The sequence below is a fragment of the Montipora capricornis genome, chromosome 5 (assembly GCF_036669925.1).
Source record: "Montipora capricornis isolate CH-2021 chromosome 5, ASM3666992v2, whole genome shotgun sequence".
Lineage (NCBI taxonomy): Eukaryota > Metazoa > Cnidaria > Anthozoa > Scleractinia > Acroporidae > Montipora > Montipora capricornis.
The window spans coordinates 17,512,289-17,527,048 of record NC_090887.1 but is presented as its reverse complement, the minus strand read 5'-3'; the positions used below and the strand labels follow the sequence as shown (position 1 = coordinate 17,527,048).

Here is a 14,760-nt window from a genome sequence, read left to right as displayed (position 1 = left end):
CTCTTCTCTTCTGAACTCCTTTGACGATGCATGCCGGCTTATTTTAGCCTCTATCTTATTACAAGATAACAGGTGTGCTTTTCTTTTAGGCCGAACACAGAGATTGACAAGGACACAACATGCTCTGCACAAGGTTGTCCAGGCACAGACCTCAACAATATGAACACTTATTTCTCTGAGTATGTACTGGAAGACAGCAATGCCTCAAATTACTTCAACGTCTATGTTGCTGGTTTTTCGTTTCTTCCTGAGATGCACGCCAGTGCAGGCTCAGGTAATAATACAGACGAGAAGCCAGTATCCACTGTGTGGTATAGTAATGAGGTAAGGCCGACTCACTTTTGAAAACGAAATTAATATTTTATACTTAGGTAGTTATCTGTAATGATCCCAAGTTCGAGTGAGGCCTAACACTACTGTGAAGTTTTTGTACCCAATTATTCCATCAGGGATCAACCCTAGGATTGGAATTGAGCCCACACAAGGACAGAGAAAAACTCTGACCAGGGTGGTCAATGCTACTGAAGGACAACAACTAGCGATTACTTAAAATTAGGCTTGGGCCGAGCCGAGCCGAGCCGAGCTTGGGCCGAGCCGAATTTGTCCTTGTGAATAACATCTCACATACCCACGGCCAGCTCCCGTTCTGGCCTTGTAGCTCAGTCGGTAGAGCAGCGGTGATCTAATCCGAAGGTCGTGGGTTCAAATACCACCCTGGTCAGAGTTTTTCTCTGTCCTTGTGTGGGCCCAATTCCAGTAATAGGGTTGATCCCTGATGGAATAATTGGGTGCAAAAACTTCACAGTAGTGTTAGGCCTCACTCGAACTTGGAATCATTACTTCAAATGCTACTGAAGGACAACAACTAGCGATTAGGTAGTTAACTGTTGACCAGATGATCAACTTTGCTTTCACGGTCAGTGCGACGTTAAACACTGAAAACCACAGGGAGGTAGCTGGAGAAAAACTTGTTACACGCAAAAATCTCACGTATTAATGTGTCTAAGCACTTCTGGTTTTTGATTTAAGTCTAAGCACTCATTTCATTGATTAGGTCTAAGCACTGATTATAGCGATGAAAAATTAGGGTTAGGGTTGGTGAGCTATCTTATAAGGATCGTCAGAATACTGTGGGCGGATCGACTCTGGTGCGAAACGACCTGTATTCCTCGCACCACTTCGCCAGCCCTGCTCCCTACCAATCTGGAGTTTTCCTATAGCGAATTTATGTTCTTGTTTGTGGGCCTCCTTCGGTGTCCTGTCACAAGGACGGTTGACGAATGAGTAAGTGCAACCATAGTTGGTAAGTATGGTGCAACCCAGTGGTTGGGGCAATGGGTTTCATCTTTTTATGCTAATGTTCAGGAATCAGAGCCCGCTTAAACCACCAGCTGTTTGGTGGGCTCATGGTATTCCAGCCAACCACACCCTCTTGCTTAAGGTCGCTAAGTGGATTAGACATAGATGGTGCTGATTCCTTTACATCCCAAGCTGGAATCAAATCGTACCCTTGGGCCTTATTTGGCTTAATGTTATCAAAAAACTAAAACCCTTTCTGTATTCATTGGAACAGCAGTTAGGCAGTCACATGTAGGCAGTTAGGAACAGCAGTTAGGCCCTTAGTAATGTTTGGAAAATAATAATTAAAAATATCTGCTGCTTGTGCCTGTTCCATGATAATTCTATTGTTTTCTTTAAAATAATCAATTCGTTCGGCGCACGTTTTGCATGTATGAGGGCATAATGACTCCTAAAAACCCCAGGGACTTCCAGCACGAGTAGGAAAAAAAGTGTCTAAGCAGACCTGTGTTTTAGACCACTCAACAACCAGTCTTCTGCTGCTTTGTCAAATCTGCGCGTTAGACTGTTTCGTCTGTGAATGGCCTTTCTAATCTCGGATGTATGAAATTTTGATTCCGTCTTGCATGGGTGCGTGGTTGTCCATTATGTCCGTGTTCATCTCTTCCCAGGCCCAACAAATGTCGCTAAGTATACTCCACATTAAACGGTACAAGTTCGAGGTCATTGTTCAGACACAACACGCTGGCTCGATTTGAAATCGCCTTTTCCAAGATTGCGCACATTTCGCTCATAAATATTTAATAAAGAAATGTGTCGCTGACCTCTTTGGGCGTCGACGAGTATTGCCTCCACGTCTTTGCATTTAGTCTTAACTCGGCTCGAGGGAATGGATTTACGAACATATAATAAAACGCCACCTCCGTCTTTCTTACGAATCCTGCGGTAACATTCATATCCTTTGACCGAAAACTGTGAATTTGGAAATGATGTGTCTGTCTTCGTTTCTTGAAGACACAAAATATCAAATGTTTCAATCTAATCCTGTAGTTCGCCGCATCTTCCAGGGAGACTCTTTTATGTGCAAGCTTCCGATATTGCACCGTTATTTGCATATGCGTGCATCTTCAATTGAAGGTGTCGAAGATGCCAGTGTTGACCTCATCCAAATCGTCATGATCCGAAAACCCGGTCAAATTAAAAGAATCAAAGAATGAATCATTGTGGCAAGCTACAAGTCAAGGTCGTCCACTCTACTTTGTTTCTAAGTTTGTCAAGTTCAGTTCCTTATGTCAGCCCGCACTCTTACCGTGAAAATTGTCGTTACAATTTTCACGCAAAATGGGCGCTTGTTTCTTCCTGACGGCCTTGGAGGACACTTTGGCCTTGCTGTCAGTCCCGGGTTTGTCTCGGTATCATGATGCAGGGCAACATCTCGAAGCCACATGCACATGTACTCATGTTTGGTTCATTTTGAATCGCCGCTAGCGCAAAGACATTCTTGGTTGATAATACAGCACCAGTGCTTAAATACTTCAGTGACATTGTGTTGCAGCAGTCGGAAAACCTCATTAAATGCTTGTTGTTTCCAGTATTTAAGGCAACAGAGATGCGAAGCGAAAAATCAAAATAAACAGGGCCAACATTGTAGTTAGATTGTCACGTTAGTTGGAGGCGATAGTTCAGTTGAGACCAGGTTGACTTGACGTGTTCTCCACATTGTGTTATTTGAGATATGGGAACTAAAGGGGATATTTCAACCGCAGTTTCATGCAAAATAAATAGTTGAAGAAAACAAGACAAAACAATCAATATCCTTCATAGCACACACGACATACCTTCATACGTTGTAGGACGTCTCGCTTTTCCTTTTCCTTCGTTGTTTTTGGGAGAATCAATGTCATCAGTTCATTCGGCTGTTTTAGATCTCCTAATAAGAAAGAGTCGAAAGGGACCTTAGTGCACAGTGCACTTTTAGTGCAACGCCTACTTATACCCTGGGAACCTAAAGTTACTCACAGTCCGTAATCACACATCACTACCGATTACAACACAAATGAGCCAACAATTCCCTGATCACCTACTCTACAGCCGTTAGTTATCAGACCGATAACGAACGTAGAAGCTGAGGACTTGTACCCTTTAATAAGCAAAACCTTTAAGTTACAATGCAAAGCTGCAAAAAGCTCTTCTTTTTCTTAAGGCGTCACAACAGAATGGATAACTGAGCATTGGAAGCCTTTGGCACCCAGGGGTTTCGCCGTTGAACCGTTGGCAGTGAAACATCATCAGTGGCCGAACACTTGCGACGCATGCAAATAACACTGATCAGAAACCGACCTCTTTCTCAGGGTCTACTCATCGACAAAGAGACCTGGGAACGAAGTTGACCAGAAGCACATAACCTCGAAGGGTTGATCTCTCTCATTTGGCCTCAAAAAAATCTGGCAGGAGACGTTCTAAAAATAAACAATACTATAAACTGGTGGGCCTCATTTTATTGCAGATCGAGACTTCTGGGTTCTGAACGCCTGCACTAAGTTATCTAATGTCATACATTTTAATATTTCAGGCTTTTCATACAATAGCAGAAGCATTAAGTGCGATGAGTAATATTCTACTTACTGATGCTATGGGTGACTCATCTTATGGAATTGAAATTACGAACTATCCTTTACCGAACAGTATTGAGAACAAGGTAAGACCACTACTCTTTTTAAACCGATATTTTATGCCCTTATAGTTGGGGTGTGTTTCTACCGCTTTTTTTCAGAAAACAATGGACTCAAATCATACATCAGAAATGATCGATCTTTTCCCCTACGGCATTTACTCACCAGCAAAATAGTCCTGTTTCACGCATGCTACGTAAAGTCAAACGCGAGGAAATACCCCTGCGAACTACCGCAAAGCAAATGCAAGCGCCAACGAAGACGCAAATGCAAGTACAAGGGAACAGTGAAAGTTCCATGCTGCTTCAGTTGAAGTTGAGGCAGCCTTAGCCTCGTTCGCCATTTTCCTGAAAAATGACCCCAACAGCTACGTGTGAACACGGCCTAAGAGGCTGTGGTGGTTCAATTTCATAAGACTTTCACGATTGTTAAGAGTTGTTTCAAAGTTTGTTGAAGACTCGTTTCAGTATTGAATACGTCGCTTCTTCTGTTTTTGCTACAACGATAAATTGTAAGGAAATAGAGATAATGTATGGTCTTGCGATTTCAATTTCTCAGACCGATAATGTGGCACAAGATTTCTCCGCTCTTTTGCTTGCTATCTTCCTCGCATTGGGAATGGCCTTCATGGCTGCCAGTTTTATCACGTTTATCGTTCAGGAAAGAGTATCCAAGGTACATAAAAGATACAATCATGTGTATATATATATATATACAGCTATTTCGAGAAAGTTTGTCAAGAATAAAGTGCACGCGACAATCCCGAAAAGTAATATGGGATATGATCAATACAGTGTTTCTAACGACTGTAGCTGTCGAACCTACTTTTGTTACTTTCCTTCAGCACTCGCAAACATATATCAGTGGCCTCCCGTACGATTCTTTTAAATTTCTTTGAAAAACAGTGCACTTAAAATCACCCACAATACCTTTCAGGATTGTCGCGTGCACTTTTTCCGACAACCTTTCTCAAAATAGCTGTATATGGGTATTGCAGTTGACCGGATGCAAACTGGCGTGGTATCTGACTTTTGTGTGATTTGGTCAGTATAAGATTAATGAGGCGTCCGGCTGGACCAACAGAGGGTCTTGTGAGAAAGTGCTGCCTTTATCGGTAAATAAATCCTTAATCTTCAGAAAGCCGCTCTTTGTCTTTTTACTTCGTATCTGCTTGGAATAGGCTTGGGTTAGGGTTAGCGCATTTTCTTTGTATTGAAAGCTAGTTAAGTTATTACCAGTGTTTGAATTGCGCGCGTGACAGCCTTATGAATAATTGATGATGTCCGGCCATTCTGCGCGATGATGTCATCTGCAAGATTACTGGTTGTAATTTGTAATGAAATAAGGATCTTTTGTGAAATATGTCTTCAAAGCCTTGTGGGCCGTTGAAGTAGTACGACAATGTTCCTAAAGAGTAGGTTACAGAGTTCACGTTGTAATTCACTTGTCGTTTGTCATGGTTTGTAAAAGTTGAATTCTAAGAGGTATCAGGTATAATATTAGTTGAAGCTGTGTACAGCTTATAGCTTTCCTGGCTGCTGAATAAAAAACTTCAACCATTCTAACATCAAGTGTGAACGCAATTGATCTCTTTAGTGTTGTTCGTGATTTCAGGCCAAACACCTTCAGTTTGTCAGTGGTGTGGACGCTTTCAGTTACTGGTTTGCGACTTACACGTGGGACTTCATCAACTACTTAATTCCAGCTTTGGTTATCCTCATCTTGTTTGCTGCATTTTCAATAGAGGCTTACCAGGATGATCTAGGCGTGGTCTTTTTAATGCTAGTAAGTATGAACTTCACCCAGCAAGAGTTCAAACACATCCAGTCTTTAAGGACGTGTACGTGCACTGCAGGATCGTTAAAGTATCACCTCAAAACAGTTTTCCACTTATTTATTTATTCTCTGAAATCGTCCCAAATAAATTGTGTTGTTTAACATTGAGAATTCACCTCTTTATTTGCTTTGAAAGACGGAAGAAGTTGTTGTACTTTGATCCTTTGATACTTTGGTTCTTTGAAGAACAGCAATGCAAATTAATTTGTGACGTCAACCCAGTATCGAACCCATTCCCCTTCACTGCTCGGTTATGGATCAAAGTATGAACACTTTTCCCATCTTTCAAAGTAAATAAAAAAGTGAATTTTCAATCCAAAAATTCTAAAAACAACAATGTATTTGGCACGATTTTGAAGAGTAAATAAAGTGGAAAACCGTGTTGAGAATCAAGGACAGGGAAACACCATAACGATAACTGATGGTGATAATGATAACGAGAATGATCGTCATTCATCACCACCTTTATTATACGTGGTTCGTCATCGCCGTTGCCCTTGACCTTGCCGTGTTGGTGGTCTTGGATTCGTTAAGGCCACTTTGAAGTACCGCGATACACTTGTCCATTTTTGAAAGCTCTTCAGCAAAAGGAGTGAACGGTTCTGCTTAGCTAAACATCAAACTCTTTGTAATTTTCTCTCCAGATTCTTTTTGGCCTGTGTGTGTTACCGTTCACTTATTGCCTCTCGTTCGTGTTTACATCACCGCTGATTGGTTATGCCATTACCGTCTTTTTGCTCTCCATCGTCAGCTTGGTAAGTGTGTACAAACAAAATGATCCTGGTACAATGCTTGTAGTTCCGAATTAAAAATTGATTGAGACGGTTTATAAATATGATAAAAAACGTAGTTGAAGTTAACGTCTTTTAAATTCTGTTTTTAGGCTATGTTAATTACAGTATTTGTGTTGCAAATTCCATCTCTGGAAACGAAAGATGAAGCTGAAATTTGTCATTACGTCTTTATGCTGATTCCTACTTATACGTAAGTGATGCTGGCTGGGGTGCCATGATTGTCGATCATATGAAACCTGCAAAGTGAATAGCCTGTGAACTATTAGAGTGGTAAGCCTGAGAACCTCGAGGCAAATGAATTTTGGGAAAAAAGAAAACAGGCAGAAATGCATGTACATTCTTTGGTTATAGAGCAATTAACTAAGTTGAATGAAATAATCAAGCAAAAATGCTGCTTATCTTGTAATTTTGAAAAAAAGTTAGACCATCATCTTTGAACTAATCCATAACGTAAGAAAATCCAAGATCCCATACCATAGCGCTTAACAATAGATCTGTCAAAATTTAAAACTATGAAGAAGCGGGACGAGCCAAATCCTTGTCAGTGGGCACTCCTTGCGTATAATATTTCTAGGAAGATGACAACCGCATAAGTAGTGCGGTTAACTTAGTGTAATAGCCGAGCTCCTGCGACTAAGTCTTCTGTAGCTCTTTGGTAGAGCATTCGAACCAGCAATCGGTTGGTTGTAGTCTGGTTGAATTCCTACCAGGAGAACTTGGATTTTACCGAGAATAACCGAGTCATTACCAAAGAACACCCGAAACTACCCTGAATATAAGTCGCCTTAATTCTTATATTCATAAGCATTGAGCACTCAGCCACAGGACACCACGTAGGGTACTACGTTCTGCACTTTCCACAAACAATATGCTGGTTGATGTTACCCATAGAATTTAGACTGAAACGAGGCCAACAGTTAATCTTACTTATCTGGAAATAGTGGTAATTTTTCGCTGATGGAGGAGCAGCGGTGGCGCAGTTGTGAGAGTACTCGCCTTCCACCAATGTGGCCTGGGTTTCGATTCTCGGTCTCGGAGTCATATGTGGGTTGAGTTTGTTGTAGGTTCTCTCCTTGCTCCGAGAGGTTTTTTTTCCGGGTACTCCGGTTTTCCCTTCTCCTCAAAAAACCAACACTGCCAAATTTCAGTCCGATCCGGAATACACGGACAAATGTTGAACGAGCTCCTGAGCGCAAATTACATCACATTATGTCATTACATAGGCAATCAGGACCCTTAGAGTAAGGCCCGTTTTAAACGTCGCATTTCACATGTGCCGAATGTAATGCAAATGAGAAACATCTATTGTTTTCGCTCATTTGCATTAGATTTGGGACATACAAAAAGCGATGTTTAAAACGGGCCTAAGATGCCTAAACAGAGTTTAGCCGGTGCTTCAGTTATGAGGAAACTGCTTTCCAGGTCCAGGCAAGAGCAAAGATAGAAGGCGTTTTTCCACTTGAAGCGACTCACTTCTAAACGTTCAGGGGCTAGAATGATTGTTGTAAACTGCGGTCTAATTTAAATGTACTTTGAATCAGCGGTCCTGAGTGTTTGTCCCAAAGGGATTTTAACACGTCCGGCGCTCTCGTAATTGCGGAGTGAGCTGGTCGTAAAATACTTTTCCAAGTGTGGGAAAGTACTTTGGAGTGCATCAAGGAAAACTGAAGAAAGAGGGAGAGAGAGAGAAAGACAGAGATGTGGGGAAGCTGGTTATGGCCTGGATATGTCTTTTTGACAACATAAATTTCCCATAACGTCCGCACATAAATGACACTATATGGCTAACGACCACGCGACCACACGGTATTTTGTAAGGGCGGCGAAAGTATTTTGGGGTCGTTTCGGGAAAATTCTTCTGCCCTTATAAACTGTACGACTAACTTGAATTAAATTCCCGTATCCAAAGGGTAAGACTCTCGTTAAGACTACTTTACCTTTATTTTGTCCCGGATTATATTTTATCTAAAACCTACGTAAAATACGAAGTCACAATTTAGTGCTTTCTTGCAGGTTGGCGTACAGCCTTATAGACATGAACGCTAACTATGGTACTCGAAAAATCTGCACTCAATCGGAAGCGTAAGTTTGTTAAGCACAATGTTCTCTTATTACGAAAATGTAGTTTTCTCACAAAAGTTTACGGTGTCCTAATATTAGTCATTGATTTGAAGGGGAGCGAATTTTGGCGCAGTGGTGAGAGAACTCGTCTTCCAGTAATGTGGCCTTGGTTCGAGTTTTTAGTATATTGAACTTAGTAGAGCGTAAGAATCCCAACTTATGTGAGATACATTTCTCAGCTTTTTAACAAGCACATTTGAAGAACTGATCCGTGCTGGTGATAGAAATGGGAGTTGATCCCAAGCCCTCTCCGGATCCTAAACAACTGGGCCCGGCTTTCTCGCTGTCCGCAAGTTAATTTATTTTATGGTGACGTCCAAGAAAGAACCGTTTTCTGCTTTAAGTCATGGCTACTGATTTTTGTGAAAATAAGTAAAACTCTTTTGAAATTCCTTTGCTTTCCTCACCAGGTCTAGACAATTATGTGCTCTACGAAATGCTTCGTACACCGAAAACGCTTTAGATTGGGATCGCCCTGGGATTGGTCAAAATGCGCTGTATTTGTTTTTGGAAGGACTGATTTTCTTCATTTTGATTCTCTTGATTGAGGTAGGTTTTCCGAATTATATCTTTTCACTTCACACGTTGGCAAATAATGAAGTTTTGTTTGGTAATCAAGGATTTAATCTTACTCATGCTCCCGGTATGCATGTATTCATTCCGTTTGGCAAGCAGCTGACACAGAAGTTCTCGGCATTGATAAAACAAACAAAGCAACTGAACATTAAACTGAAACAATTGACGCTAGTCCTAAACAATTTTAACGAAATTAGAAGTCGTGAAGCGCTGCGTGGTCTGATCTGATACGTAGCCTACTCTTTAGTTATTTATCCTATGGGGAGAAATTTGTTGTGTGCATGTTTACGCATGCACACAACAAATTATTAGTTAATTATTAGGATTAGAATATTTACTTATTAATATTTCTAGAGTCTCCTCAAGGAAATTGCCTTAGATTCGTAAAAATAGTAAAACAGTTGCGGCAGTTCGTAATTTAAGTCATTTCCTTTGAGAAAACCCAAACGCGTTCCAACCATTCATGCAGCTGTGTCCACGAAAGCAGCAGACCAAAGGTCTACCGCCGCGACGGTAATTTAACCGCAGAAGGAGAGTTGTATGAAATTAACACTCAAATCTAAGTAACTTTCTGAAGGGGTCCAGTGCAACCAGGACAACTCTAACAAGACGGGAAACTGGCCCCAGTGGCCCTTGTGTGAACTGGGAACCGTGAAATTGTCAAACAGTTTTTTTTTAAGTTCTTTAGCATCTTAAAATCAATTATCAGGGGCCACGACATTCAGGTTTAGCGCGTATCACCATATTTGTATTTCAATCTTGAAACAGACTAAATGAGGTAAATGTAAATGCTGGGTTTTGTTTATTGTAGGTGAAGTTCTTTCTTGGCGGTCGCCTGAAGAAATCTAATGGAACATCACAATCACAACAACGAAGCAATGAGGTCTGAGATTATGTGATACGATTAGTGCAGGTTACCTGCGTTTAAACAATAAGGAATAGATAGTTTGAAAAAACAGAGAGTTTTGATAAGAAAGTAGTATGGAAAAAGTTACCCTACTGATATCAGAGAAATCTTAGTTTTCTGTTTTCATGTACATACATACTAGGAGAAAGTGGCACATGCGAAAATTATTGCTTAATTGGAGCTTTCTTTTTCTTAGGACGATGATATCGGAAGTGAACGCAGTCGTATTAACGAAATGTCACCAGAAGCCATTCAGAAACAATCAGTTGTTTTGAAAGATTTGACGAAGGTGAGAACACAAATCATGGTTTGGCAAGGATCTCATGGATATACACACCAACCATAACTCTAAAAATATTCTAAATCAGTTTCTAGACCTAAATATTGCTATATCAATAAGATAAACGAAAGTTTTAAAGACCTAATCACTAAAATGGGCACTTAGACCTACCTGTAAAATGAGAGTTAAACCTAGGGGACTTGTGGTGGGTATATCCATGAGATCTTTTCCTGATGGTAAGTAGAGGGAGTCTCAGCACCTTTACTAACTATGCACAGAAGTGGCAAACTCTTAAAATACAGCGAGTTTCAATCGATTGTCGTAAAACCAAAACCAAAATAATTACTTTGGCCAATCAAAAAGGACGGAGACAATCCAGCAAACCATTGAAAACTCGAAGTAATTACACGTAGCCGACACAAAGCGCGGGAAAATGCGCATGCGCGAGCCACGATTGGTGTTTCACTTCTGAATGGTTGAAAAAATGGCGCGAGAATTTGAACCAAGTGAAGTAATGCAAAACCAAAGTGTACATTAGTTAGTTACGATTACCACTGGCTTGCTGAGCTGAAGATTCAGGAACGCTTAAGGAAAGTACCTTCATACCGGGTGATATTTAGATACTGAAAGTTGTGGGACCGGGTGTAGAAGGTAACACTCAATTGCACAGTGGCATTGAGGGAAGCGATGAGGGGGATATTCACAAAGCGTCGTGCAATTGATTTTTAACCGACGATGTCAAATTTAGTCGGAAGCTGATTAGTGGTTAGAGTTTATACCGCTCCCAGAACAACACTTGTAATTACTTCCTTGATTTTTCTGTATAAGGAGGGTTAACTTTGTTTTTCGTGTCACAGCACTGGGGGACGCCGTTGAAAAGCCTACGCTGAGATTAAGGAGGACGGTGGGGCTTCCGCATTAAGATTAGGGTTTGTTCTACGGAGGACTGTAAGAGGCACCAGCCAAGTTAGAAATAAAGGGCTAAAGTAATTGAAGATAAAAGTGAAATATTTTCTCTGTTTTTCACATTGTTTGGCCCTATGGTCTCCCAGGAGGTCTTTTCTGTGGATGCAAACTGAGGATGGATGTTTGTATCTGGTTTGAAAAGCGCATCACTTGAACATATTATGGGAAAAGTACAGTTAACGAGGAGAGTTAGGGTTATTTATGGCTTGCATTGATGTTTTTCTGGCAGGTTTATGGAGGTACAAATGTTACGGCTGTTGATCATCTGTGCTTGGGAATCCCTAGAGGAGAATGCTTTGGTTTGCTGGGAATCAATGGTACGAAGCCATTAATGACTAAGGACATTCATTTGATCACCGGCTTTTGAAGTAGCACCAATAATTTGTGAACGAAAAGAAAAAAAGAAAAACGTTTTTTACCTTCGGTTTGTATGAATTACGTGTGCAGTTGCTTTGTGCTCGCCTATGCATTGCTTCCAAAACGTAAGTGTTCTAATCATTGCTAGAGTTTGTATTTGGTACGTTCGGTTATTGCTAATGTGTATCTCCAATGCGAAATAATTGTAAATTATAATTGATGGCTGCAACATCTCTTGTATTAAACGAAAAAATGTACGGGAAAAAGTGGTGTGGTATTTTGTGAACTGAATTTTCGTTGTGTTTCCAGGTGCTGGCAAGACAACAACATTCAGCATGTTAACAGGTGATTTAAGCATTACGGAAGGGACAGCTTACCTAGATGGATTCAGTATACAAACTAATTTAAGACAGGTTGGTAAGCGCAAGTCATTAGACTGCATCTCTATTTCATTTGTGAGCTTTTCTTCATGCAATCGATGATGATCGTTGTTTTTCGTAACTTGGTTTTACGTAAAGAGGTCTGCTAACATTTGGTTCCCGCAAGTACTGCTAACCGTGACAAATATCGTCCTACTAGCTGTCATCAGATTTAAGCATCAACGGTTTTTTCCTCTTGGTTGCCCGAGTTTCATAAATGTCAGTCAAATAAATAATGCTACAAGCAATTTGCAAAAAGAGTTGAGACAGTCACTGTTAATAACCGTACAATGCGTCTCATTCAAGTCATTGCATCCCCCACCCCCCTCTCCCCCAAAGGAAGTTGTTTCCATCTCCTCTTGGCATTCAAAGTAAAGGGTATCTACATTGAAAAAGTGGGGAGGGGAAGGAGGGGCGTTAGGACTTTTTTTTAAACTGGAAAAGGGATTTAGGAAGAAGAGGTGAATTTTCCATTCAGTGTCTCAACCCTTTTGCAACTGCTTATAGATCCAAAGCTTAATGCGTACCTTGCTCCGTCATAATTTTTTAGTCCAAGACAGATGGTGTTGCCATATGTGAAATGCATTCTGGTTATACCTGTGGATTTAAAACATGAAGTTTAGTACCCCTCTACTTTCTGTTGTATTTCAACATTGCAAAGTTAAAGATGTTGTTGTTGTCGTTATTGGCAAAGCCTGATATTGCTTTTCGTTATGACATGTTTCTACTTACACGTACTTTTCTTAACTTAAGGTTCAACAGAGGATCGGTTACTGCCCTCAAGTGAGTTGTGTTTTATTTACTAATTCCGTGATATTAATGCGTTCAAGTGAGCGTTTTGTCGTTCAGTTTAATACTTTTGATATCTCTGTTTTTAGTTCGATGCCCTTATTGAGCGTTTGACTGGCCGAGAAATGTTGACAATGTATGCGCAACTGCGTGGTGTACAGCCCCGAAAAATCAGTGATTTAGTGTCTGCCACCATTCAACATTTGAGTCTGACCAAGTGGGCGGATAAGCTGTGTGGGGACTACAGGCAAGTAAAATACCACCTATTGCATTCTTCGGTGTTTCCGAGCAAATTGGTAGGGGGGGTGGGGGGGCTAAATCTTGCTTTCTCTTTCGAAACTTAAACCATCGCCCGGTCAGATATCTAGGTATTCTGGAATTAGTTACGGCCTAACGACAGGATCTTGGAGAAATTGGACGTTCGTTTACCATCAGCAGTACTATAAATTCAGATGACTGCGTTCAAGAAATATAGCTAAGAGTTTGGTAACGTTTTGTGCATGAAAAGGAAACTATTTTTTTTCCATTTTTTTAGTGGAGGAAACAAGAGGAAACTCAGCACTGCTATAGCACTTGTTGGAAACCCTCCGATTGTCTTTTTGGTAAGTGAAAATTATCAGCCATAACTACACACATGAAATGTGTCCAATAAACTATTATTTACCCGATGTGGAGAATTTGGAGATTAAAATTGCTTGTTGTTGGTATTGGGAAGCTTAAGCACGCAACGTTTTTGAGACGCGGACGGCAACCGGAAGTGAACATTTCGCATGCGAGGAAAGTAGTGTCTCCCAGGTCTTTTAACTAATAATCTCTAATTAGCCACTATCAACAATACCATAATACCCTTTGCTTGTCCCTCCAAAACTTTGCATAAGCAGTTTATATTTTCTCTTGGGACTTACAATGGTCCCAAGAGAAACTGGAAACAATGCTTATATGCAAGATTTTGGAAGGACAAACAAAGAGTATTATGGTATTTTTGATAGTGTCTAATGGAGGAAAGATACATAGTGAAGAAAAGTTAAAAGGGAAACAGTTAACTTCCGGTTGCCGTCTGCTTCTTAAAAACGTCACGTGCGTAAGCTCCCTGTTAATTATTATAGGATGAGCCAACCACTGGAATGGATCCTGTTGCTCGACGTTTTCTGTGGGATTCTCTGATGACTGTTATGAAAGGAGGCCGTTCAATTGTGCTTACCTCGCACAGGTAACAAACCCTTTAGTGTTTACTCAGCACTTTTTTTCTAACTTTTATTTATATTTCAATAGTAAATCTGTAAGCAATCGGAACCACCAAGAGTGATAACTTTTTCAAGTGTAGTCTTGGTAGCAAACGGGTCGGCGGGTGTATTGCAATAGGATTATTAACTACGTGGCTGTTGTTTTAGTATGGAAGAGTGTGAGGCCCTGTGTACGAGACTGGCGATCATGGTCAACGGACAGTTTAAATGTCTTGGTTCCACTCAACATCTGAAAAGCAGGTACGTGTTTAAACATCGCTAAAGTGACACCTCACATTAATTAGAACATAAGAAGTGCATCTGAAGCTGCCAGTGGACAATGAATTGCACGAGAAAGAAACTGAAACGACATTCCACAGGAAAATAATTCATTCACAAACTTGAGTGGTACAAACACACCGAGACATGTACCAATGCATCTGAAGATTTTGATTGAAACAGAAGCTGCCACTGCAGAGTGAATGGCATGAACAACTTCTAACAAAATGACAAGACATCTC

The 14,760-nt window shown here is 40.7% G+C and overlaps 1 protein-coding gene across 1 annotated transcript in view; it reads left to right on the top strand.

Annotated features, from left to right (window-relative positions):
* The window catches only part of LOC138049718 (phospholipid-transporting ATPase ABCA3-like), a 42,444-nt gene that overhangs the window by 20,264 nt on the left and 7,420 nt on the right, over positions 1–14,760 (top strand). The window contains exons 25-41 of the mRNA XM_068896120.1: positions 90–324; positions 3,872–3,997; positions 4,530–4,646; positions 5,586–5,756; positions 6,452–6,562; positions 6,691–6,791; positions 8,615–8,683; positions 9,133–9,271; positions 10,110–10,181; positions 10,402–10,494; positions 11,681–11,768; positions 12,118–12,221; positions 12,981–13,010; positions 13,106–13,263; positions 13,552–13,618; positions 14,123–14,226; positions 14,408–14,500. Coding sequence (XP_068752221.1) covers positions 90–324; positions 3,872–3,997; positions 4,530–4,646; positions 5,586–5,756; positions 6,452–6,562; positions 6,691–6,791; positions 8,615–8,683; positions 9,133–9,271; positions 10,110–10,181; positions 10,402–10,494; positions 11,681–11,768; positions 12,118–12,221; positions 12,981–13,010; positions 13,106–13,263; positions 13,552–13,618; positions 14,123–14,226; positions 14,408–14,500 — 1,878 coding nt within the window. The remainder of the gene's footprint in view (positions 1–89; positions 325–3,871; positions 3,998–4,529; positions 4,647–5,585; positions 5,757–6,451; positions 6,563–6,690; positions 6,792–8,614; positions 8,684–9,132; positions 9,272–10,109; positions 10,182–10,401; positions 10,495–11,680; positions 11,769–12,117; positions 12,222–12,980; positions 13,011–13,105; positions 13,264–13,551; positions 13,619–14,122; positions 14,227–14,407; positions 14,501–14,760) is intronic.